Below are 26,102 nucleotides of genomic sequence, written 5' to 3'. Positions count from 1 at the left end.
GTGCAACGTATCCAGTGCGTACTGCGTGCGTGCACTGGACGCGCTGCCGCTGGGCCGGCTCAGCAAGCAGCGGCTGCTGGCGCTGCTGGAGCTGACACGTGGAGAGCTGGGCCGGGAGCCAGCTGCCCGCGCACGTCTGCTGCCCCACCTCGCCGCCACGCTGCGCGCCCTGCTGCGCGCCTCCGCAGAGGTACACACATATATACCTGAAGGTAGTCCCGGAGGGGTACCAAAAAGTCCATAGATCCTCTCTATGGACTTTTTGGTAGGTTAGGTGAACACTAATGAGCCTGAGCCCGACACCCGAGGCATGTAGCTCCTATGTCTGACGGTGCCTTAAGGCATTTTTTTCCTCTAAAAACATACATACATACATGTACGTCATGTATGGATTCTTCTTAAATTAGGTGAACATTAATCAGTCTAGACCAGGGATTCCTAAAGGGGTCGATATTGATCTTAAAGCATTGCTAATTCTCACTCTGTCTTCTATTGGCCTAAGTCTGAATGAAAAATAATAATAATAGACCTTAAAGGTAAGTAATTTGGCCATGGGGGGGTCTGAGGTAACAGTTCATTTTAGAAAAGGGGGTCACTTGTCCATTAGTTTGGGGATCCCTGATCTAAGATCTAAACACAAGACAGGTAGCTCTCATGTCTGAGGGTAATCCAAGGCATTTTCCCCACAATTAAAAAACACGTATACGTACTAAAGTACGTAACTTATACGTATACTAACACACGCAAATGTGCAGCAACTGTGTATTTCAACATTTATTATTTTTAAATTTATCCATCCATGGATGGAAATACTCAGGCGCTATTAAAGTTGAATATTCCTTGCGTTAACATATAGAAAGTACAAAAATCTCTGTTGTCATACAAAACATACTGTTGTCATACAATAACATACACACTAATTGATGAAGGTATCATCATACAACTCCATACATGTGGTATTAACGTTGTGTCCGTCTGTTACACCTCACCTGTGATGGTATGTATGCACATGCACTGTTTTATAACACGGCTCAGTCTTAGGCGAGTACTGGTTTTTTCTATGTTTGAAGTATTTTATATAAACAAAGTGACTTTTGAACATCGGTGGCTCAGGGGTTGAGCACTTGACTTGCTCTCTACAAGTTCTGAGTTTGAATTCCGCTATGTACCAATGTGATTTTAGATTTACATATGTACATTTATCTGACGTTCTTACGATGAAGGAAAACATTGTGATGCTGCACATATCTGAGAAGAAATTCAATGATATGTGTGAAGTCAACCCGCACTGGGCTATGGTTGACTATGACCTAGTCACCCTTAATTTAGGGTAGACTTCTGAACCTCTCATTGGGGATGTTTTTTTATAAATACTTGCCCAAAACTGGGTCGTATTAGCGAGAGCCGGCAGTTGGTGGTCGCTGGTCCTGAGGTAAGCACGCATGAAGCATGTAATGTGTTTTTATATGTTGTAATTGTTGAGTTTCCACTGTTGAAAAACTTGTACAAAAACATATTGACAACCCTTTCATTCTATATTGATGGCTCCTACGAATAAGGACCTATGTCTAAATTGACTTTTCAGGAGAGGTTCTTAAAATTTCAACCATATAGGAAAACTAAACTAAGAGGTAGCTTTTAACGTAAAAAAGTAAAATTTTCTATTTGTTACTTTGGCCCTTATACATAGGACCCGTTTGTGTAAGTACAAGTTGCGGCAGTGGAATTACACGGTTATATCTGGACAAGCTTTTGTATTCTGTATGTTGTACTATAGCTTTATTTGGACTAGATATGAAAATAGAAAGTAAAATATTAAATATATGGTACATAATAAAAGTTGGTCCTTCGAGTCAGATGTTTGATTAATGGATGGATAAAAGTTTTTTTATTTATTTATAGACAAAAGTGACTGATGAATACAAAAGCTTTTTCTTTTTATAAATGGAAAAAAATGTTGACAAGTGTTTATTGACAAAAATGTGACTAACAAAATGCTTATTGTAATAATTATAAGGTTAATTGCACACATTCAAAGTTATTTGATATTAAATATACATTAAAGGACGCCCTTAGTAAACATTTAGCGAATATGCGTATCGATACTGGCTTTTAAAATGTAACAATCTGACAATGGTAAATGTTATTTAAACTTTATATTAATTTTGGACTTGATAGCAATTTTATTTACATTAAAACTAGTGCAGATTGTATATATATATATAAAAAAATAATAAAAAATAATATAATATATATAAAAAACCTTTGTATATGTCAGTTTTAATCATTTTTTCTTTGTTTAATTGATATCTGAACAATAAAAGGTAAATATATATTATATATTAAATAAAAATAATCATAAATTTGTACGTAAATTCTAAATAACTCCAAATAACTTGTGATAGTAAAACTTAATATTTTACATTAGTAATTTCTCACATTTAAGATAAAATAACCAACAAATAACAAAAATATTCCTAAGAATACTGACATATTGAATAAAATTGATACAAACTTACTAATATTAGTAATAATAAATTTGCTTTAGTAATATTAATTCTGTAACTTATTTAATCCACGTGGCGCAAGCATCGTGAGGTCTGCACACAACGTGAGCTAACGTAACAGAATATCGCATACAAATACTCGTCACTTGTATGTTTGTATGTAGATTGTATGGTCAATGTACAGGGTCGGATTAAGCAATACATTTATATGATTTTTTTTTTAATTTCCACAATATAAGTTACATAATCGCGATATATTTTAAGTAGTTAAATTTAAATTTAGAATTTTTTTGTTCATTTTTTTGTAGTTTTTTATTCGAAATCTTTATTATTGATGTTGAGAAATTAATCTGAAATTGCTTAATTCGATAGTTAATGTGTGTGTGGAAGATTTGTTGTCAAAGTTTTTATGTGGGTAGATATAAAATCGGGGTTGTTATAGATAAAGGTGTAGTGAAATCATATCTCTTTTGATTTAAAAAACGGAAGACAGACTTTCTCTTAATAAAAGAAAGGAATAAAGAGATTGTACGATATTGCTACGCCTTTTGTGTAACACGTACTTTATAGATTAGAAAGTTTAAATGTTTGGGACTATTTCTTTATGTTTTTTTTTGTGTCGACTAGTAGTATACTGTAGTTTTTTCTGTTAATTATGGAAATTTATATGACGAGGCTTTATACATAAATGTAAGCTCGTTTGGATCTTGACGAAAAAAAAAGTTTTACATAACCTATAAAAATAACTTGTATGTCTTGCAAATAGAACGAGCTGTTATATAATCCTCACAGCGTTTTTGTGTGTGTCTGTGTGTATGTGTGTGTCATCACTATATTACTAACCAAATGTATTATATGTAGTCTGTTTGTTTATATGTTGTATGTATGTCATATGTCCAATTAATCAATACACGAACACAGATATAACATTTTTTTATACAATTTATTTATTTAGTTTATTCCTTGGGCGTCGGTGGCTCTAGGGTGAAGCACTTGACTTATAATCTGTAGGTCTTGGGTTCGAATCCCGTTATGTACTAATGTGTTTTTCGATTTACATATGTACATGTCTTACGATGAAGGAAAACATCGTGATGCTGCACATATCTGAGAAGAAATTCAATGATATGTGTGAAGTTAAACCGCACTTGGCTGTGGTTGACTATGACCTAGTCACCCCTAATTCAGGGTAGGCTTCGAGTCCCTCGGTTGTGATGTTTATTCCTAAATTAATTATTAATTTATCTAACTACCTTAAGCTAGCCTTTACTAAGAATTTACCTAATTTTTTTTTTATTTTTTATTTCCTCCAGTATATAAGACACTTTACAAACACAATAAATTTGTTACCAATTTTGATTTTGAATGTAACATGATTTTTTTCTTTAATTTGAATTAAATGTGCTATTAAAATATTAATGAAATTAAAAAAGCGAGCTTTCGATGTCGCTTGACAGATGAGTTGTGTGCAATCTCTTGATGTTACTATTACAATCGAGTGCATTTTTAGTGGAACGGATTTTTAAATAATTGTATTTTATTTTACACTGTAGAAATACAAACTTTGCAATAATATATTAGCATCTCTCAGTTTGACTTTGAGAAAATAGAGATAAAAAACATGTTTTGTACAGGGCTATTTTTGTTATACTCAAAGTAATTGGAACATTTAAAATGCAGTCGAGTGTACTACATTCACGAACTGTCAATTCAGCTTGTTTTAGAGCCAACTGTTATAAATTAAATTATTGGAAAAGTTGTTAAGAATTTAAGATATTTTTTGTAATATTTGTAACTGTTGGCTTACTAACGCTACCGCGTGCTTCTGACCTTTGCCCGATGTCGAAAAGTTTAAAATTATTTAGTGTTTAAATAAAAATAACACTTTGATCAACAATAGCATGTGCAATCATGATTGATTTTACGCTTTTCGATACTTATAGTGTATACTGATTTACGAAGACTAGTAAAAAAAAAACACAAGTAATTTTCCGTTCCCGTTTTGTTCTCAATAAAATATTTAGTGAAATCTATACGACTATTTTTTTTGGCAAATAGTGTACGATAAAGTAATTTGTATGTGTAAACAACGTAAGATCAGTATGCACTAGTTAAGGGTGCGGTCAGGTTGTGCTAGCGTAAGCGGTAGCGGTAGCGTGCGTGCGTGTGGCAGTGCGAGCGCGAGGCGGCGCACAAGTCGCGCTCTGCGGGCAAGGCGGCGCGGCTGCTGGGCGCGGACGCTACCCGTCTGCGCGAGCACACGCACCACGCCCACATCGTACGTACCGCTAGTGTGACACCGCCCTAACCTGCTCTATGTACACGTCCTGTGGAGTTACCCTAACTTATATACAACACAAGCTGTAAGTACTCTGCTCTGTGTATGTGCAATTTGGAGTGTCTTTATGATACGTAGAGCAGAAAATTATCAGTAAGTAGTCATAAAACACATCGTAAGTATATCTACTGTGACAACACCCTATAGTAGTCTATTCATGCACTGTGGTGTGGGCATTTTTAATTATATGTAAGTCAAAAAAGCACATGTATCGTTAGAGTGGCACAGTTCTACAGTTGCTGTAATGTTTTAAGTTGACAAATGTCTATTATTATAGATCTTAAATAACCGTAGGTATCCACTGCCTAAATACTTGTATAGTCTTATACAATAGAAATGGGAAACTACAACAAACCCATCTAATCAATTTTACCTTTATAAGGTTGTAATCACAGACTTATTTAAAACAGACATGTTTTATCACAAAAAAATTCCATAATCATTATATCTTATGAATATGATATTATAAATGGAAATGTTTAGATGGATGGATGGATGGATGTTTGTTTGAAGGTATCTTTGGAATCGCTGAACGGATCTTGATGAAATTTGGTACAGTTATAAAAGATAGTCTGGAAGAACACATAGGCTACTTATAATTTTTATTTTTTAATTCGCGTAAAATAAATTTTCGAATCGCTGAAGACAGCAAGTAGACAATTAATGATTAACCAGCTAGTGAAATGTGTAAATACATTTAATTTCAATAGAATTAGACTATAGATATTGTCATCCATATTGTTTTAATAAACAATCTTATACAGCTCTATTCAAAATCTTTGCTGTATTGAATGGGTAAATGTTAGTGAACAATGTAAATGTGTATTTATGCTTACCAATTGCATCATCAAGGCTCATAAATCATGATATAATTTGATTAAATGATTGTTTGTTTTTATGCCGCCGCTAGAAAACAAGGTTAGTGTCAATAATAACTTGCAATGCTTAGATCATTTTTACTATGTTAAGAGAGATATAGTCAAATGAGGATATCTGATCTGGTGATAGGGGCGCTGCTATCGCGGTTAGTCCTGTTACAAAATATATAAAACCTACTTAGGCATAGAAATTGTCAAAATTAAAAATACAAGACAGCTACAGTATGACAAAAATCTTGTGATACTTTCTTGACAGTGACTGTAGTGGCCCTAGTGAGCTGTCATAATTTAGTTTGACTTATGCCCACCAGATCAGATATTTTTGTCGATTTATCTGTATATTTAATAACTAAATAATCAAATCATTTTGTATTTGATGGTAAATTCAGAATACTTAAAAAAAAAAACTCTTACTTGAAAGCTATATTCATAAGTAATTCTATCAATTTTTATGATGAAAACAAAGTATTTTTTTAATGAATTATCAGTGACACTGAAATATTTTTATAGGAGGAACTTTTAGCAATGTTAAACTTACATAGGTGGAACTGTGTGTGGAGACAATGGGCGAGGTGGTATCTCTACTCGCGCGGGATGATGTGGGTGCTGTAGAGGCGGACAGGGGAGAGTTCGCGCGGCGCATGTTGCCCACTGTACTCAAGACAACCGCCACCATGCTCAGAGATCGAGCTACTAACAAAGATGGATCCGTAGCTGATGATCCGTTAGTGGTGAGTTTCGGTTCACTAAGTTTAGGTTTAGTGATGTAAGGAAGAAATTTTGAGATATTGTACAATTCTCGAATTGAGGAATTTCCATTGCTCAAAAACTTTTTTTGTCAATAAATAGTTTGGGCCATAAACTACTGATCTAGATGATGAACCTGGAGCTACGACTCTACATGAGCGGGATAAAGCCAGTGAGATGTTCTGTTCAAATTGTAACAAACTTGCTGTACCATTCATCCTGCCTTAGTAGTCATCTTTCAGTGAAAGAAAACTTATATTGTGTACTTACATAAGTGGTCCTCTTCAAATTATGATGTCGATAACAAAAGGATGTTCTCGTGCACATTGTGAGCAGCGCCGCATGGTGTGCGTGTTGCTGGACGTGGTGCGGCAGATGTCTGAGGAGCAGTACTCGCTGCTGGTGCGCGCGCTGCAGCACGAGGCGGGGGGCTCTGGGGGCGCGGGGGGCGCGGGCAGCTCGCTGGTGGACGACTGTCTGGCGCTCATGCTGCAGCTGCTGCAGCGACCCGTGTTCCGTCCGCACTGGGCTGACATGCTGCATTTGCAGCACTATGTCATGCTGCACGCGCTCAGGTTCATAAATCAATAATGGTTCTTATTAGCATCAGCAGAAGGTTCAATTTTGTGTAAACAATAGAAAGTATAAGTCTTTTCAAATATCTTGGGGTCTCTTAATTAAGCCTGAGTCGGTACTCAGAATACAATATTAAGTGTAGCGAAACGTGGGGTAAAGATACCGCACATCAAGCTGATTTCCTTGAAAATAATAATAATATTACAAAAAAGTGAAACAACTGTAATTGTTCTTAAAATGTTTAAAATTAATGGAGATTCCTAAATATGTCAGATAGTCCAATTCGTTTGGTTTCTTGAGTCAAGATTTTGTATGAGAAATGTAGACCAAGTGACAGGTTAAGCAAAGTTCAAGCGGTAATTAATGTAACATACTGCAGACTACTATCGAGCACTCTCCGCGAGCGCCTGCACTCTGAGGAGTGCAACACGGAGTCGCTGCAGAGCAGTCTGCGCGAGTGGTTCATGGTGTGTGCTCAGCTCGCCACCGCGCCTGCGCTGCAGCTGCACGACCTGGGCGCAGCAAGACGTCGCCGCGTCGCCGCGCTATACGGCGACCTGCGTCGCGACGTCGCCACCGCCATCGCAGACATGTGGTATGCGCTCGGTCAGTACACACTCTATACTTTTTATAATTTATCTCTCAGATGTTTAAATTAATTGCCATTCTCGAATACCGCAGATCTAATTCTACTCCAACCTTTTTTATGACGCAAAAATGAGACGAGCAAGAAATGTGGCGGAGGAAGCAGAAATATCCCTTTTCTGTGTGTCCTCTTCTTTGTTATTTAAATGTAGGCAACGCATCTGCAATTGCATCGTCTATGAACACCGGTCGCTTCGCCATTTCGGCGAATTCAGATGGCCTCTTACTCGTTTGCAAAGTTGTAATATAAAAAAATAATAGTTACTTAAACAGTTCTATAGTGTAATTTTTTAATACTAAACTTAACTAATGGATTTCTGGTAAAAGCTGACGTTACCATAAAAAATATATAATTTCATACATTCACAAATTTACCTCGTAAAATCAACTAAATAACTGTACTGTTTTCATAAAATAAGTTAGTTGTGATGTTCAAAAGATTTTACACACAGTGAAATTGACATTAAAAAAATCTCACTAACCATTTAGATATGAAATTCTACCGAATTGTCTCACTCCAATGTTTCACTAAATATTATACAATAATGAGTTTTACGATATATTTGTGTAGGCGAGCACAAGCACTCGTTCATCCCGTCACTGGTGGGACCTTTCCTGGAGGTGAGCTTCCTGCCTGATGATGAGGTGCGCAACACCACCATCCCGCTCTTCTACGACATGATGATCACTGAGTACTCTCACAGTGTGGCCAGCGGGGAGAACAGTAAGTACTGTCGTCTTTACGATGGATGGATGGATAAATGTTCGTTTTTTTAATACTGTGCGGACGTAGTCGCGGGAGATAGCTAGTAAACAATAAATGCAATTGTCAATCAGTGCCTTTTGTTTTATTATGCTTTTATATCACAGTATTATTATTATATTGTGCGTCATCTCTATTTAAAAAAATGTAGATAACAATAGGTTTTGTATGGATGTATCATAAAGTGACTATAAATGTGTAATGTAGGTGATAACCCGCTGCGTGCTCTGGAGAGCGAGCTGATAGACAAAGTGGACGTGTTGGCGTCACGTGGTCTGGGTGACGGGGCGTGGCGCGCGCGCTTCGTGTCCGCGTGCGGCGCGCGCTGCAGAGAGGGCGGGGCCGGCGGTGCGGGCGCAGCGCTGGTGGCGGCTGCAGCACGGCAACTGGACGCCCTGTTGCAGTACCGCGCCGCAGCTCACCATCGTATGCATCTCACCACTAGAGTGCTGCGCTTCTACGAGCAGATAGAACGACCACATATGTATATACGGTAAGTGTACTTCGGTAACGCTCCTACAATCACCTTTCAATCTTTTTGATTTTTTTTTCTTCCTATATGTCTTTACCCCGGCTTAATTCGCTTGTCGAATTCCGGGAATTTGGCCACCTATGCAAATGTAAAAATAAATATGTCCCATTAATGCCTGTCTTTCTTAGTAACTAATGTTGGTAGGATAGCGCTGTTAAATTGTAATTTGATTATCTATATGTACAATATATATTTTATATAGGTACGTGCACAAGCTGGCGCAGATGCACAGCTCGGCCCAGCAGTGGGCGGAGGCTGGGCTGGCGCTGCGGCTGCATGCCAAGCTTCTGGAGTGGAGCGATGCCCCGCTGCCGCCGCGCCTGCGCCATCCCACACAGGACTGCGCCCACCACGCCACGCACAGGGACCTCAAGGTCACAAACATACACACATACAAATACATACACATACAAACAAGAATTGAATACCTCATTTAGAATCGTCAAGGAATATTTTGACATCGGAGTTTTATGAAATTTATTATAACTGCCGTAAGCTTAGTAATTCAATGGTTACTAAACTAATTTCTTAGTGTTTTTTATTTAAAATCTAAATTAAGTAATTAATAACTTATCAGACTTCTCATGTGGTTCGCTTTCTAAAAAAATAATAACTCAATACAATAATTAATTACATATTATGTAAAATTAATTTAACTATCAACTTATTATTGATTTCTGAGACCAAAATCTCAGTATAAATGATATTTTTCATCTCTGTTTTGTCAGAGATAATGAGGGGATTTATATTTTGGTCTCAGAAACCAACGATTAGTGTATCATTAAGGTTAATTCTGCTTATTGTAGTTATCGAACCTTTATTGTATATTACAGGAGGCGCTGTACCTGGAGATAGCACAGCTCCTGAACCGCGGACGTCAGTGGGAGCTGGCGGTGGAGGTGGTGAAGGAGCTGGTGGGCGTGTACGAGGAGGAGGCGCTGGGCTACGCCCCGCTGGCGGAGCTGCACGCCCAGCTCGCCGCACTGTACGAGGCCATGCTGCGCACGCCCAGGTCACATCCGGGGTACTTCCGTGTTATGTACCACGGCGCTGGATTCCCTGAACATCTCAGGGTGCCTCATGTCAGTTGTTAATTCATTTCTCTCTTCTTTATCTATATATATATATATAAAAGAAAGTCGTGTTAGTTACACTATTTATAACTCAAGAACGGCTGAATCGATTTGACTGAAAATTGGTAGACAGGTAGCTGAGAACTAGGAAACGGACATAGGAACTTTTTTATCTTGTGTGCATTTTTTTTTATTCCGCGCGGACGGAGTCGTGGGTAAAAGCTAGTTTATATATAAAAAAACCATAGTCTAAGATGCTCGGGATTTGTGTCTATTCCCAAAAGTGAAAGTAATTTTTTAATTCGGTTCAGGACTTTTGGAATTTATTCAATGCAAACAAACAAATCATTTCTCTTTATATTATTATGTATGGATTAATACATTTTAGCATTCATATTGAAATGTTTGTTATATATTCCAAACTAGCTTTTACCTGCGACTCCGTCCGCGCGGAATAAAAAATAGAAAACGGGGTAAAAATTATCCTATGTCCGTTTCCTGGTTCTAAGTTACCTGCCCACTAATTTTCAGTCAAATCGATTCAGCCGTTCTTGAGTTATAAATAGTGTAACTAACACGACTTTCTTTTATATATGTAATTGATAATATAGATTAAAATGTGTCTATGGTAAGAATGAATATGTTTATCAGGGGTTTGTGTATCGCGGCAACGAGTACGAGCAGCTGCAGGAGTTCAAGGAGCGGCTGCTGGATGAGTGGCCTGATGCAGAAGTACTGCCGCGTCTCGACCCACCTGGTGAAGACATCACCAATTCAGATGGACAGTGTATCCTTTGTATATATAATGACACGAAGTGCCAACTAACGCTGGTAAAGTCGATATGGTCAAGCATACCTGGAAATTGTAAAATAATGATGCAAATATTGTGGCAGAAACGGCTAAGTACCAGTGCGGCTTCCTTGAGGGTATGTTTCCATACCCAGAGTGAATGCCGCACATTGCAACAATACTTGCAACAAAAACATAAAAAAGTCTCCGACCCAAAAATATGTCGGGGGATTAAGGAGAAAAAAAAAAAAAAAAAAAAACTAACGCTGGTTGAGTGTTGAAGTATTCGTTTGTGGACGTCAAGGAAGATACAGTAACTGACTATCTCATCATTACGAATCTATTCTTTGATAATTTGTACATTACACCATCTGACAGTCTCATGATGAGCAGCCAAGATGGCTAACGAAGAATCAAATCTTGATCCGTTCACTTTTCACCATTAGTTTTAGATCAAGTGTTGTCAGTTTGTCTATTATTACAAGGTTGAACTGAAATAATGTTATTTTAAATTATTTTAGATATGCTTTCATAGACACGGAATTTTAAATAGTCAATTTTTCTTCACATGTACTGGATTCCCTTAACCAGTGTAAATAGATCTCCAAATCAATGCAGTAGAGCCGGTGATGGGGGACAAGTTAAAGCGGTTGTCTGGTCGGCCCGTCGCCGAGCAGATACTCCAGTACTACAAACATAATAATGTCGACAAGTTTGTCTTCTCCAGACCTTATCATAAACCGGGTGAGTTTACTAATACTAGAAATAGTCCTACTAGTTTCTTAGGATATTACTACAGATTTACGTAAAAGAAGACTGTATGTACTTACTGGCGCCAGTAACTGTACTGGTATAATATAAATCAGGCATTTTGTTTATAATTGGTGGGGGAATATAAATAGATGGCGCTGTAACATATTTTTATACTTAATATTTCAGATGATTCCGTGACAGGATCGAATGAGGACGTGTCTAGTCAGAACGAATTCGCTACAAGATGGCTGGAGCGAACTGAACTTGAAATTAGTGATAAATTGCCCGGTGAGTGGTGTATTCAAGAAAATGAAATCGAAACCAACTATATTAATATAGTCAATTAATAAAAAAAACTAGTTTTAAAAGGTTTCTTCTGAAATTTTTATGTCATAATTGCCTACATATTTATTGACTTAAAAGCAATATCTTGTCATTGGTTCTAAATTATCTAACAAAAAAATATCTAGATATAAAATTCTCGTGTCACAGTTTTCGTCACCGTACTCCTCCGAAACGGCTTGACCGATTCTCATGAAATTTTGTGAGCATATTCAGTAGGTCTGAGAATCGGCCAACATCTATTTTTCATACCGCTATTAAGTTTTTTTTTAATTGCGCGCGGACGGAGTCGCGGGCGACAGCTAGTCTAGATATAAACATATGTCAGTCTTCTATGTGTAAATAAATAAATAATAATCAGGTATCCTACGTTGGTTCCCCGTGGTGAGTGTACGTACATACTGGGTGTCTCCGCTAGAGGCCGCTGTGGAGGCGCTGCGGGAGACAAACCGCGCCCTTAAGGCTCTCGTGCTTGAAGCCAGGACCAGCGACGCGCCTTTACACCAGCTCAGCATGAGACTAAACGGTATATAACTGAATATAGCTTCATTAAGATTATTCAAAGGGGGCGCCACAATCGCCTTCTATAATACAAACCTTTTTTTTATATTATAAGGTGGCAAATTAGCAACTGAATTCGCCTAAATAAGCGACCATTCCCCATAGACATCCGCAAATGTAGATGCGTTGCCTAACTTTAATCAACGGACAAGGGGACGCACAGAAAGAGGATATTTCTCTTTTCTATGCGTCCCCTCTTCCGCCAAATCCAATTTCCCTTCCCATCCTTTCTTAATAAGAAAACGATAGGAAGGGAAAGAGGACTAATGTTAGTCCTCCAGCACCTCACTCATCAGACTGTACTTGTAATTACTTCCACTTTCCGTCTGTCTTCTGTGAGGTTGTGGTATTTCACTGAGCGAGGACAATTCGTGCAACCAACAAATATTGTTATGAGATCTACCACATGTAAAACTATTTTAAAGTATCAATTTTATTATTTCGAAAATAGAAACTATTTATTTACTATTTACTATATGATACATACATTTATATCTCTTGATGTGAATCAGTTTTTGGTATTTTATACATAAATTTATTATTTATCCTTCGCAATTAAACTTTGGAACTTTACGATGAAGGATAACATCTGTGATGTTGCACATATCTGAGAAGAAATTCAATGATATGTGTGAAGTCAAACCGCACTTGGCTGTGGTTGACTATGTCCTAGTCATACCTAACTTGGTGTAGGATCCGAGGCTCTCAGTGGGGACGTATACAGAGCTGATGATGAATATTAAAGTTATTTTGTAATCTGAGATGAAGTTGTAAGTAATGATATATGTTCAGGTATCCTGGACCCGGCAGTGCAGGGCGGCATCGTCAACTACGAGCGCGCGTTCCTCACACCTGCCTACGAGACGCGTCGTCCTGAACACCTGCCGCTGCTCAACCAGCTGCGAGATCTCATCGCAGATCAGGTGCCGCTGCTCAAGATGGGTCAGTCACACTATTTAGTGTAACTCTTTTACCAGTGGCGCTAGTGTGCTATTGTATTTTAGTTACTCTTTTGTCCACCCTGACAGAAAAGTTTGTCGTAACAATTTTAGTGTCGCGGGTCATATTAACAAGGGTTCAAGGTCTTTTTACGTTAGTTTTTTTTTATATTCAAACGTAACAAATGCGCAAGCGGCCATCTAAGTTCGCTGAAATAGTGAAGCGACCGCCGACAATAGACATTTGCAATTGTCACCTCCTGCACCAAATCTTTGACTTCAACTTGACGCCTGTCTTCTGCGTGGCGGCCGTCGTGGAGGAAATATTGTTGCGAGATGTACCAATGTGGAAGTTGCACCAGGTCTGGAGGTGCACAAGGCGCGCATCTCTCCGGCGCTGCAGGGGCTGCACGAGCACATGGAGCTCTGCTTCCAGCGCGTGCAGACCCACGTGCACCAGCGGTATGGACGTAAGGTGAATATATATCATGTGTCACAGACAATCTTACTTATATTATAAACTAGCTTTCACCCGCGACTCCGTCCGCGCGTAATAAAAAATAGAAAACGGGGTAAAAATTATCCTATGTCCGTTTCCTGGTTCTAAGCTACCTGCCCACCAATTTTCAGTCAAATCGATTCAGCCGTTCTTGAGTTATAAATAGTGTAACTAACACGACTTTCTTTTATATATATAGATACGAATGTTTAGATGGATGTATGGATGTATGTTTGAAGGTACGACTCAACAGATTTTATTGAAATTTAGCCACTATGTAGAACATAGTTTGGAAAAACACATAGGCTACTAGTTTTTTCTTATTTTTTTTATTCCGCGCGAACGGAGTCGCGGACGACAGCTAGTAATATTATAAATACGTAATATGTTTATATGTAGAAGGTATATCCAGAATGCATTTCATGCATCTGGATTAAATTTAGCATACATGTAGGAACATAGTCGGGAAGAACACATAAGCTCCTAATTACGTTTTTTTTCGGACGATGAGTCGAGAGACGATTTCGCGTGCGATAGCTAGTACGTATTAAAATAAAGGTACAGTTATATCAGCGCTATGTTTGTTAGAACTGCGAGCTGGAGACCGAGCTGGTGGAGAGACGACGTGCACTACGCGACAGCATACAGACGGAGCCCGGCATCATCAACAACAGGATATCTGACATCTCTACTGGAAACGAGTGAGATAACATTACATTGTACCTCTAAATTTCGCACTCACAGTCGTTAAGTGGTCACTAAGCCATTAGTTTCTAAGTGTAGATTACTCATTATAAATGTGTAGAAACTTTTCTCTCCATTTATACACTAAACGTAATATGTACTGAATTAATAGAAGCCAAGGCTCTAACCAAAATGTATATAAATTATTGTCAAAATAAAAATCTACACTAAGGGACACCCTTTTGTGTTTATTTAATAACTAATTACAGTAGTTAATAGTTTAAATTAGGTTATTCTTTCTTTTTCCAATTCCTATGTTAGTATGTGGTCCTTCGAGCAGACTGAAATAAAATGCCTTGACTTTTTTCCTAATAAATAATCTTTTCTATTAAACGTTATTAAATTTTCTTCAAAAAATAGACCATCGACTCTTAGAAACTCAAAATGAGTAATAAAAATATGAGATTAATTTGTAAAATTATTGTTTTAGTACTGCAAAGTCAAAGTTCTTCAGTGCTATTAATCCTTTGACAAGGTACGTGAAATTTTTTATCTTTTCCATTATTGTATCTTTAATACATGCAAATCTTCAATCTAGTTATTATTAACAGGAACAGTAGCGGAGGTGTCGTGAGTTATTTCGGTACATTGCAGAACTCACCCAGGAGACGAGATAAAAGGCGAGCGAAAAAGGTAAGACATTAATTTACATACAAATTAAACTTACTTACTTGTGTAAAAAAACTTGAGAGGTGTGTTGGGACACCCGAATGGAACGAAGTTCCTTTCAATTAATTAGTGAAGGAATCATTGTTTATTCTTTGAATAAAAAACTTAAGTCTTCACAAGAAGTACATTTTATTTCTATGAATTTTCGTTATATATTGTCACGTCGTTGCCATGGTGAAGTAGCGCTCATTAGTCGTTAACATACTTACTATAGCAAAAAGTGTCGTGACAACTTTTCGTAAGAATTTTTTCCGTCTAGCCCCCTTTCACAACGCGCGATAAGGAACTTCGTTCCAAAAAGAAAAAAATCATTCTCAAGTTTTGTGCAAACAGATTTTTATCGTCTTATTGTATTTTTCCCTTGATTTTTATAGTCGAGGTTTCTTTAATTTGATTTGTTGATTGTCCAATAGGAGGCGTCATCGGAGACGCCGGAACGCGGCGGTAGCCAATGGTATGCGCCGAGTGCAGCGCTCAATGGCAACGCCAGCCCGCAGGCCACGCCCCTCGCACCTCAAGCCACACCCACCACACCCAGTCTTGACTCCACCTCCTCTCCATTACGCGAACTGAGACAAGAGGTCTGATATACATACATTTACTTAGTAACTTTGATTAACTTTATCACTGTCTTATTATCTTTTAACACTAAAAAATGTACTAGTCTTCTAGTTATTTAAAAAAAAAAAAACAAAAAAATGGGACCCACCTGCAAGCACTTCCTTTCGATTAAAATATTTTTCATCAAAATCGGACCACCAGGGGCGGAGTTTCGCGGTAACACACATAAAAATACAGTCGAATTGATAACCTCCTTCTTTTTGAAGTCGGCTAAAAATGACTATAATTCTGAAACAAATATTTGAGAAGACACCTTTTTTATCTTTTTTTGTTACTATTATATTATACTTTTAATATAACTAAATTGAACCTTTCTATACATCGATAAACATATCTGACTAGGTGGGAATAAGTTAAAGTAAATTATAACAGCTAATTAGCGCCACTCAATGTCAAAAAATTGTCACAAAATCTCTTTTATCCTATGTCTTTATATTTTGTGATAAGACTAACCCAGACAGATATAATTGTTTCTAGACTAACCCTTTCATTAACTCTAATTTAACGATTTCGCTCAAAAGGGAAATATTTTTTCCTTCTACAAAAATCGTTATCGATTATTCAATTCGATATTTTTTTACTGAAATTCAAAATAAAATTTATATCCAAAGTAGCAAATTTTTCTTCTGAACGCATAAAAAAAACTGTGCTAAGTTATTGTATTTTTATTTATTTACTAGCGACCCGCCCCGGCTTCGCACGGGTGCAATGCAAAATATACCTACTACAGAATGTCCTTATACACAACGTTCACAGCGTTCACATTAGAAAACTTTAAATTTATCAGTGTTTCTCTACTATATTATGCATTTATTATACATACAAACCTTCCTTAAGAATCACTCCTTCTATTAAAAAAAACCGCGTCAAAATCCGTTGCGTAGTTTTAAAGATCTAAGCATACATACGGACATACAGCGAAAGCGACTTTGTTTTATACTATGTAGTGATTTGAACATTTTGCCTTTTCTAGGCGTCGTTACATATAATTTTTTTAACATACAATACAATAACAAATCACTTATTACTAGGAATCACTATACTATTATTATTCTAGCTAAAATATTGTATTGTATTGGTTTTTTGGTCTTGGAAATGTTATGGTTCTGTAAGGTTTAAACAGTGTTACTTTGATATATATTGAAGTAATCCAGTTGTACATATTGGTTGTATTCCAGCTGGTGACAGAACGTCCACTGCGTGCGGAGGCGGAGCGCGAGAGACGTCTGTCACAGCGCGCCAGTCTGCTCGCCTCATCATCATCAGCACCACATTCCAACAGGGATTCACTCGGTGAGGACTTCATATACACCATCAGAGAAACTAGTGTCACACTCGATTAGCTAAAGTACATCATCAGTGAGGGGACTTACCCTAAGTTGGGGGTGACTAGGATATAGTCAACAACACTGACTTCTATATCTATGAATTTCTTCTTATATATGTATATAATAAACTATAAACACTGCTACATGTCAAGATTCGAACCCAGGACTTGCAGATTACAAGTCAAGTGCTTAACCCCTAAGCCTAAACACTAAAGATTGGTAGAATACAATGTCTTTAACTGTGAAGTTTATTAACAAAACTACTAACACTCCAAGCTTTCATCGATTTTGAAGATTAATTACCGCACTCAGAGTTAATTAGTCACTTAGGGACTGTCCTTAATGTATCCTTACACTAAGCTATATTCCATATCATAGTTATATTGATCTTCAGTAATATAAACAATTTGACATATTTTCAGTTATACGAAATTAATTAAACCATTTTAAATTTCTTACATTGAAGGAAAACATCTAGATGCTGCACATATCTGAGAAGATATTTACAGATATGTGTAAAGTTAACTTTAATTTAGGGTAGGTTTACCGAGGACTAAACTGAGGAGAATTAAACCAATCATTAATTGTATCAGGTACGACAGATTCGAACCAGGAAGAGGAGGAACCACCACCATTACCACAAAAGCAGTCACAATCACAACGTCATTCAGAGATCGACAGCGATCAGAATAACAATCCAGAAGTATTACCAAGGAATAATTATGACACAGTTTGGACACCTCGTGGTTCATTTTTATATAACTCTATAGCTGCAAGAAGAAATGATCGTCCTCCAACACCACCACCTAAGAAGAAGAACGCACAAAACAATGCCTGATCATACGAAGAGTTGAAAGTTAGATTAAAGGACTAATTTTAATCCTATTTCCCATGCTTTTCTTATTAGGAAAGGATGGGAAGGGGAAGTGAATTTGGCGGAAGAAAGAACGCATAGGAAGGAGAAATATCCTCTTTCTGTGCGTCCCCTTCTCCGTTGATTAAAGGTAGGCAACGCATCTGCATTTGTGGATGTTTATGGGGAATGGTCGCTTATTTAGGCGAATTCAGGTGCTAGTTTGCCACCTTATGATATAAAAAAAAGAAATAGAGAGATAAATCTCTCTCTCTATCTCTCTTATCTCTTTACTTTACTCAGTTTTCTTCTGCCATTTGATATTGTTATAATATTGGTTACAAAAAGTAATCTAACTAACACTTTATATGCCACTATTTTTTAAAAATTAAACTCCACATGAGAATCTGTGGCATTAAATGTGTTAATAAGAAATTAATAGGTGATTTTTATCTCCCATCCCATCATCTGACAAGTATCTTTCCACCCTTAGGGTGAACAAATAGTTTTAGACGTTATTGAATTGTTGATTTATTAATCAATGTCTTATCGTTGGTTTCTGAGACTTAAATAACTGTATGAAACATATCTTCATACCTTTTCATTGTTTTTGACAAAACAGAATTAACAATATCTTTTATATTAAGATTTTAATCCTCAGAAACTAACGATAAAATATATTAAATAAAAAAGGTAGGTCAAATATGTTGTATACATTTTACTAATATTATAAATACGAATGTTTAGATGGATGGATGGATTTTTTAATGTATCTCCGGAACAACTCAACAAATCTTGATGAAATTTTTCACAGATGTAGAACATAGTCTAGAACATATAGGCTACTTATTATGTTTTTTTTTACTGTGCAGACGGAGTCGCTGGCGACAGCTAGTTTTTTATATTTGAAAGAAGTATTTATTATTTGTAAATATTATGTATAGAGATGGTGCCTTAATATCCATACATTAGACTTATATACAGTTATTGTAGTTATTTATATTGGTTTCTTAAACAGAATCTTACTAATATTATAAATGCAAATGTATGGATGGATGTATGTTTGTCAGAAGGTATCTCCAAAACGACGCATCAGATTTTGGTGAAATTTAGCACAGAAGTAAGTCTGGAAGAACATATAGACTACTTTTTTTTCAATGCCGTGCAGACAAAGTCACGTGCTACAGCTAGTAAGTAATAATAATCTTCAGAAGGATAAACATTTATAATTTATTGAATTTTATTTCACGTGTTTTTTTCAAATAATTTAGCTTTGACACTTTCATCTAAAGGTGAGTATAGACTAGAGCAGTGTTTCCCAAAGTGGGCGATAACGCCCCCTTGGGGGCGTTTGAAACCTAGGAGGGGGCGATAAGGGGCCCAAAAAATGGGGGCATTGAAATTAATTAAAGTAATGAAATTGTGGTTTTTAAGTTTAAGAGCTGAATAAAAATTAGGGGGCTCTGAAATATAATTGATTTTCAAATGGGGCGGTGAAAGAAAATAAGTTTGACAATCACTGGACTAGAGACATTTACTTGTAACAAGAAGCAACTCTATCATTTGTTCTAATGCAGGGATTCTCAAAGTGGTCGATAACGAACTTAAAGTATTGCTAATTCTCACTCTGTCTTCTTCTATTGATCTAAGTCTCTATCTCTCTCTTTCTGCCTAGCTCGTATCCCACATGGTGGTGGGGTCGGCTTCCCCAATCAGTTTCCTCCACCTCGCCCTTTCATCGACATCTTCCTCTGAGACTTGGCACTCACTCGTGTCTTTTAGCACTACATCTTTCCATCTAGTTTTGGGTCTGTCTATAGATCTAAGTTTGAATGAAAAATAATAATAATAGATCTTAAAAGTAGGTAATTTGGCCATGGGGGAGTCTGAGGTAACAGTTCATTTTGTAAAAGGGGTCACTTGTCCAATAGTTTGGGGATTCCTAATCTAGTATATCACACTTTTATTAACCAGTGTTTTGGAAACTGCACTTTTACCTGTATTATTAATATTCGTAAGAACATTATATAGAAATGCTTGAGAAAATACTCTAGTGTATATTCACCTTATCTATATATATAAAAGAAAGTCGTGTTAGTTACACTATTTATAACTCAAGATCGGTCAAACTGATTTAGCTGAAAATTGGTGGGCAGGTAGCTTAGAACCAGGAAACGGACATAGGATAATGTTTACCCCGTTTTCTATTTTTTATTCCGTGCGGACGGAGTCGCGGGTAAAAGCTAGTTATTTAATATTTTAACAATTTTCATTCTCGAAGTGTCATAGTTCATTTTTTTAGTAAATAACTATATATTGTTGCTTTAGTATATTTTTATAAGTAACTTAAAGAATTTTGATACAAAATTTTAAGATTTAAAACAGTAAATTTTTAGCTCTTCCAATTTTTTTCAATGTTACCTCTAGTTATATTGATTGTAAATTTATAGTGCGATCAAAACATCTTGATATTAGTTGTGATAAAATACATTAAAGAAATATTGTTTTTATAGGAAAATAATTGTTTAGTATTGTAATTGCGTAATTTTTAAATAGATAAGTTAGAAACAAAAATCTGTAGGTGTGAGCGAGACAAACATATTAGAGCGAGAGATACGATAGAGTATTTCTCTTACGCTTTAAAGTCACAGCATTGTATATACATAATTTGTATGTACAAAATTATATTAAGATATTATTGTTGATATTATTATTTTTTATATATTTTGGTGGCCCAAATAATCTGCTCCCCCCCTCCCTCCCTTATCCTCTATACCTAACATTGTGTCATACGCAGCATCAAGAAGTTTTAAAGCCGCTAAGATATCTGAAAATTGTTAAATAAAACTGAAGTAGTTAATTAGGTTAATTATTTAATAAAAATAAAGGCATTAAAATTTCTTATAATATTAAAATAGTTAGAATTATAGAATTAAAATATCAATATTATCTATATTTATAATAAAAAAACAAACATTTTTTTTTCATTCCAGTTTCGGACTTTTTCAGGATTGCCTGAAAAGTTGTAATGACTGCGACATTTAATTGTTTCATTTTTAAGTGCATAATAACTTTGTTTTCTTGCTGAAAGTAATTTTTTTATTTTACGTTAACGGTGATTTCAAACAATTATCAATTTTAATCTAAAGTGATAAAGATTATATTAATTTGAGAAAATGTTAACCAATAACTATAAGATTTTATACCCACAAAATATAGTGCCATGAATAGACCAAACAAAAAAAATTTTTTTTACAAAATGTTAATTGTTTTTATTGAAAAAAAAAATCCATATTTTGCTAGATTTTTGTAATTTCGGCAAAACGAAACCAAAAAATTGTATCCTACCTAAAATATTAAGATATATTTTTATTTGTTATTATTAAATTACATTGGACAATTTATTATGTTTTTTATTCCATCATCAGATCACTATACGTCTCCAGTGAGGGACTCGGAGTCTACCCCAAGTTAGGAGTGACTAGGTCATAGTCAACCACAGCTCAGTGCAGGTGACTTCACACATATCATTGAATTTCTTTTCAGATATGTGCAACATCACAATGTTTTCCTTCATCGTAATAACGTCGGATAAATATACATATGTAAATCGTAAATGGAAAAAAATATTGGTACATGACGAAATTCGAACCTAGGACCTGGTAATTACAAGTCAAGAGGTTAACTTCTGAGCCATCTTAAATATGAATAAGAAATACAGGCAACTTCCATACTAAACTGTGAGTTAAAACTTCGTTTTTCCGTAATTATTATATAAACAAACTGAAATTCAATTTCAACTGATTGCTGTATATAGATTAGTTGTTCCCTAAGGGTAGATTTTACATACTAAATATACAGTAAGGGAGATCATTTAACTATCACTAAAAACGGTAAGCGTCGGTGGTACAGTTGTTAATAACCGGATTGAACCGAAATCTATACGTGCAGGTTCGATCCCCGCCGAAATTCATATGTAAACTATCTTTTTTTATATAACATAAGGTGGCAAACGGCCACCTTGATTCGCCGCAATAGCGAGGCGACCGTTGCCCATAGACATCCGCAAATGCAGATGCGTTGCCTACCTTTAATCAACGGAGAAGGGGAGCACACAAATAGGATATTTCTCCTTCCTATGCGTCCCCTCTTCCGCCAAATCCACTTCCCATCCTTTACTATAAAGAAAAGGATGGGAAGAGAAAGAAGACTTAAATTAGGCCTCCGGTACCACACTCATCAGACTGTACGCGGTATTGCGTCCACTTCACGCCTGTCTTCTGTGTGGTCGTGGTGGCACCGGTCGACCCGGCCAATTCATGCACCCTACAAATATTGTTGTTGCGGGATCTACCACTGTTAAAAGAAATCTGCGAAGAATTTCAAAAATATGTGTGTAATTAATTGACTTGGGTAGAACTTGGAGCTTCTCACTGACGACTTAACAATTCTGATTGCGACAGTGGACGATATGTTTCGCGTTACTAGAAATATCTTTGCATATCCCTTGTTAAATATTTTTACAGTAAAGTACGTATTCTGAAAACTTCGTTAATCACACGAAACAATTGAACAGTGTCGATATACGTAATGTCGTTGTGATAATGGAGTTAACAAAGCCGTTTTCATTACAAAAGGCACGTACGAAATGTTGCGTCAACATCATTGTCCCCGCATTGGTACTTAGTACGTATTCCTACATACGTGACGTCTTGCAATTAAATACCATTTATTATTAATAAATCAACTATTTTTGCTATATTTTATTTAGCTAACAATGTATCTGTTTGTAAATGTTTGAACCGTGAACTTCTTTGAATATAAAAAATTAGTTATGGACATCGATAAAGTGTTTTTTTAAAGTGAATTGAGTTAATATTGACGTTAATTCGTTATTAAACAAAGTAACAAAGTGAAAAAATATCTGTTATTTGGTAAGAGAAGCGAAAAGTGCAAAGGAAAAATGTAAGTTATTTTTTTTAACAATTAATGAATGCAACAAAGTTTCATACATACGTTTTATGTACGAAGATAGAAAAGTGTAAAGATGTTATACAGTCCAAAGAAATATTATGTTATCTCTGTTTTCTCAAAGAAAATGAAAGGGACGATAATATTATTTATCCAATGGTTTCGGCATTAGGGACCCACAATAAGTGACCGAGCAAGTTATTAAACTTTTTGATCATCATCTTTAAATCCTTACAAAATTTAATAAAAAAATAACTATCAATACATCATAATATTTACAGTTTTACACTTAGCATTCATGATATCTTTTAAATTGATATATTTGACAGATGAAGAGACAGGTTTAAAAGGTATAACCAAATCGATTCGATTGTGATTTGTGATTGACTTTATGACGATAACATTTGAATGCAATACACTGTTATTGCAACTTCTTATGTCATGAATGTCATTGATTATCTTTAAGAGATAGGTTTTTAAAATAAATTATAAATTTAGAGATATTTTAACGATATTTTGACAAGGGTTTTCTTATAAGGTTTTACAGCACTCCAATTAAAACAGCATGACATTGCGTTATGTAATTTTTGACTTATATAAGGCTATCTAAACCGGTGGTCGTAAGTAAAAACTAAAATTCGCCCCTCTATCAACGTCAAAAAATATCAAAGATCCTCTTTGTTGCTCTTTGTACTGTAGTTGTTATGTATTTTTTTTCTTCTATGTCACTTTATGTGTCTAAATAGGTTTTATATATATTCTAGCAGAACCAAACGCGATAGCAGCGCCTCTCACAGCGGTTCAGATATCCTTATTTAACTATGCTTTTTCATAAAAACAAAAACTAGACAATTTGATTTGTTAAGTTAGTATGAAGTACCTACTAGTAAGAAAGAGGTATCTTTGTATTAATACCTTTTTTAACCTTAATGCTTATACTAAGATATGATCATTAACACTGCAAGGGAACTATTCAAAACGTAATAGCGGATTCAAATCTAAAATGTAAAGACATTTACTTTAATCATTTTCACTCCAAATTTTTATTATTTGTTATTTGTAATAACTTAATTAAAGTAGAACACAATATATGACTCTTCATGTCACCAACACAAACATCGTTCTAAAAAGACCACCGAAAGATTATCGTATTGTTTTAAAATAGCTTAACTATATCACCTTCACCTACTCAGATATGAGTCTAATTTTAAAGCATAAAAACATAATATAATAAATTTCAATTGTAATAAAATGTTGTTTTGTATCTAATTTAGGTAATTATTACTTCATTTATCTATTTTTAGGCTCTTGACATGGTTAGAGTTTAAGGCTGTGTACACATTGACAAGATAAAGTTATGACATACGAGGTACGTGTGTCATACCTTACCACGGATAGCCTTAAAAGAGTATGAAAAAAAATCTATTATTATTTTCTTGTTAATTAAAAGAACTATAAATTTCATCCAGCTTCGTCATCAGATCAGCATCTTACCATAGTATTGTACTGTCACGCGATTTACACATGTATGCAAAATTTCGGTTAAATCAGTAAACGGTAAGTGGATTAAATTTAATTTGTAAGAATTGACGACAAACATCAGGACAGGTGAAAGTAAATAAATGCTTGTAAAAGTGCAGCGTTCAATTATTCTCTTATTCCCATTGTAAAACATAAAAAAAACAACTAAATAATTAATACATATTATGTATGTAAAAAATTGTGCACAGCCAGCTGCGGAATCTTATGACTCAAACAACCAAAGGCCTGAGTTGCAGAGAAAATACCTCACAATGCGCGCGGTTAACAAAATAACTGCATTTTGTATCGGTCCCTTAATCCAACTGTTTTTTGAGTGCTACTTTAGATGATGATCGAAACTTTTTGTTGGGATAATACCATTCACCACCACCAGAAATAATAGTAATCGATCTCACACGATCTTATTCTTAATTACTGAGTCGATATTTTATAACATTAGGTTAAACCTCTTTCCTCTTTTTTTCATAAAAATATCTAAGAAGGATAAGATTTTGTTTTCTGTAAAGAAGTATAGAGATATATTTATCCATATATTCTTTTTAAATATACTTGCGAACGTCTACTGACTTTGCGTAAGAGTCTTGGTGGAACAGTGGGTTAAGAACTTGTAATCTACAGGTCCGTGTTCGAACTGTATCATGTACGGTGAAGGAAAAGATTATGATGCAAACTACTCAATATGCGAAAAAGTTCAAATATTTTTGCAGTCAACTTATCCGCACCTGTCAAGCATGGTCTATTAAAGTCTAGTCAACTTATAGAAGGTTTGAATCTCTTGTTGTATGCTTAATATAACCTATTTAGGATGGTCATTTAAATATCGATTAGCTTTTACATAATAAATATCACTTACGTGAGATAAGTAGCAGTTTGCCGGTGAAAATCTGCAGCTCTCAAATACGAGGTCGTATCTTATCGAGCGATCTCACATGGATCAATCATATTCTCATCAAAAATATCAGAAAATCTCGTGTGGAAATATCACAAAATCAATGCGTGATCACGCGATGTATGAAGTATCGAAGGCTTTGACGATAATGCTTTATTTATAAATAATCTGATCTTAAGTGACCTCTATAAGATTATGAGATGCTTTTCTTACTTGAATAGAACAGGGAACCAGCGCTATGTTAACCAGGTGCGGCTAAAATGACTTACTTATAGTATGGGCGCAAGGCTGAGTTCGCGTCCGGATGAATTTCGTTAAGATGGCCCTTTACATATAAATTAAGAAATAGAATACTTCCTCTTCACCTTTCCATGTAGCGTTGCCAGGCGTCCGGATAAAGCCGGACATAGGTAGGCTTTTTTATTGCGTGTCCGGCTTTTTACATTTCCCAAACGAGAGTGGCGGAGCGCCAGCGACGAGAGTCGACTGACGGTTGTGTCCGGCCTTTCTACCCAAATGTCCGGCTAAACTGGCTGGTCTGTC

At 35.9% G+C, this 26,102-nt stretch overlaps 1 protein-coding gene across 1 annotated transcript in view; it reads left to right on the top strand.

Moving 5' to 3' along the window:
* The window catches only part of LOC106713980 (dedicator of cytokinesis protein 1), a 40,276-nt gene extending 22,063 nt beyond the window's left edge, over positions 1 to 18,213 (top strand). The window contains exons 18-38 of the mRNA XM_045683931.1: positions 16 to 190; positions 4,681 to 4,785; positions 6,266 to 6,454; positions 6,807 to 7,045; positions 7,426 to 7,652; positions 8,263 to 8,415; positions 8,662 to 8,947; positions 9,189 to 9,360; positions 9,820 to 10,068; positions 10,711 to 10,846; positions 11,450 to 11,593; positions 11,789 to 11,890; positions 12,306 to 12,470; positions 13,298 to 13,447; positions 13,806 to 13,918; positions 14,531 to 14,643; positions 15,117 to 15,161; positions 15,238 to 15,319; positions 15,769 to 15,936; positions 17,155 to 17,269; positions 17,898 to 18,213. Coding sequence (XP_045539887.1) covers positions 16 to 190; positions 4,681 to 4,785; positions 6,266 to 6,454; positions 6,807 to 7,045; positions 7,426 to 7,652; positions 8,263 to 8,415; positions 8,662 to 8,947; positions 9,189 to 9,360; positions 9,820 to 10,068; positions 10,711 to 10,846; positions 11,450 to 11,593; positions 11,789 to 11,890; positions 12,306 to 12,470; positions 13,298 to 13,447; positions 13,806 to 13,918; positions 14,531 to 14,643; positions 15,117 to 15,161; positions 15,238 to 15,319; positions 15,769 to 15,936; positions 17,155 to 17,269; positions 17,898 to 18,142 — 3,373 coding nt within the window. The 3' untranslated portion in view covers positions 18,143 to 18,213. The remainder of the gene's footprint in view (positions 1 to 15; positions 191 to 4,680; positions 4,786 to 6,265; positions 6,455 to 6,806; positions 7,046 to 7,425; positions 7,653 to 8,262; positions 8,416 to 8,661; positions 8,948 to 9,188; positions 9,361 to 9,819; positions 10,069 to 10,710; positions 10,847 to 11,449; positions 11,594 to 11,788; positions 11,891 to 12,305; positions 12,471 to 13,297; positions 13,448 to 13,805; positions 13,919 to 14,530; positions 14,644 to 15,116; positions 15,162 to 15,237; positions 15,320 to 15,768; positions 15,937 to 17,154; positions 17,270 to 17,897) is intronic.
* Positions 18,214 to 26,102: the final 7,889 nt, after the last annotated feature.

Source organism: Papilio machaon, chromosome 24 (assembly GCF_912999745.1).
Source record: "Papilio machaon chromosome 24, ilPapMach1.1, whole genome shotgun sequence".
In the NCBI taxonomy this organism is placed as follows: domain Eukaryota; kingdom Metazoa; phylum Arthropoda; class Insecta; order Lepidoptera; family Papilionidae; genus Papilio; species Papilio machaon.
Note: the sequence above shows the minus strand (reverse complement) of the source record. Positions and strands in the feature narration are given on the sequence as shown.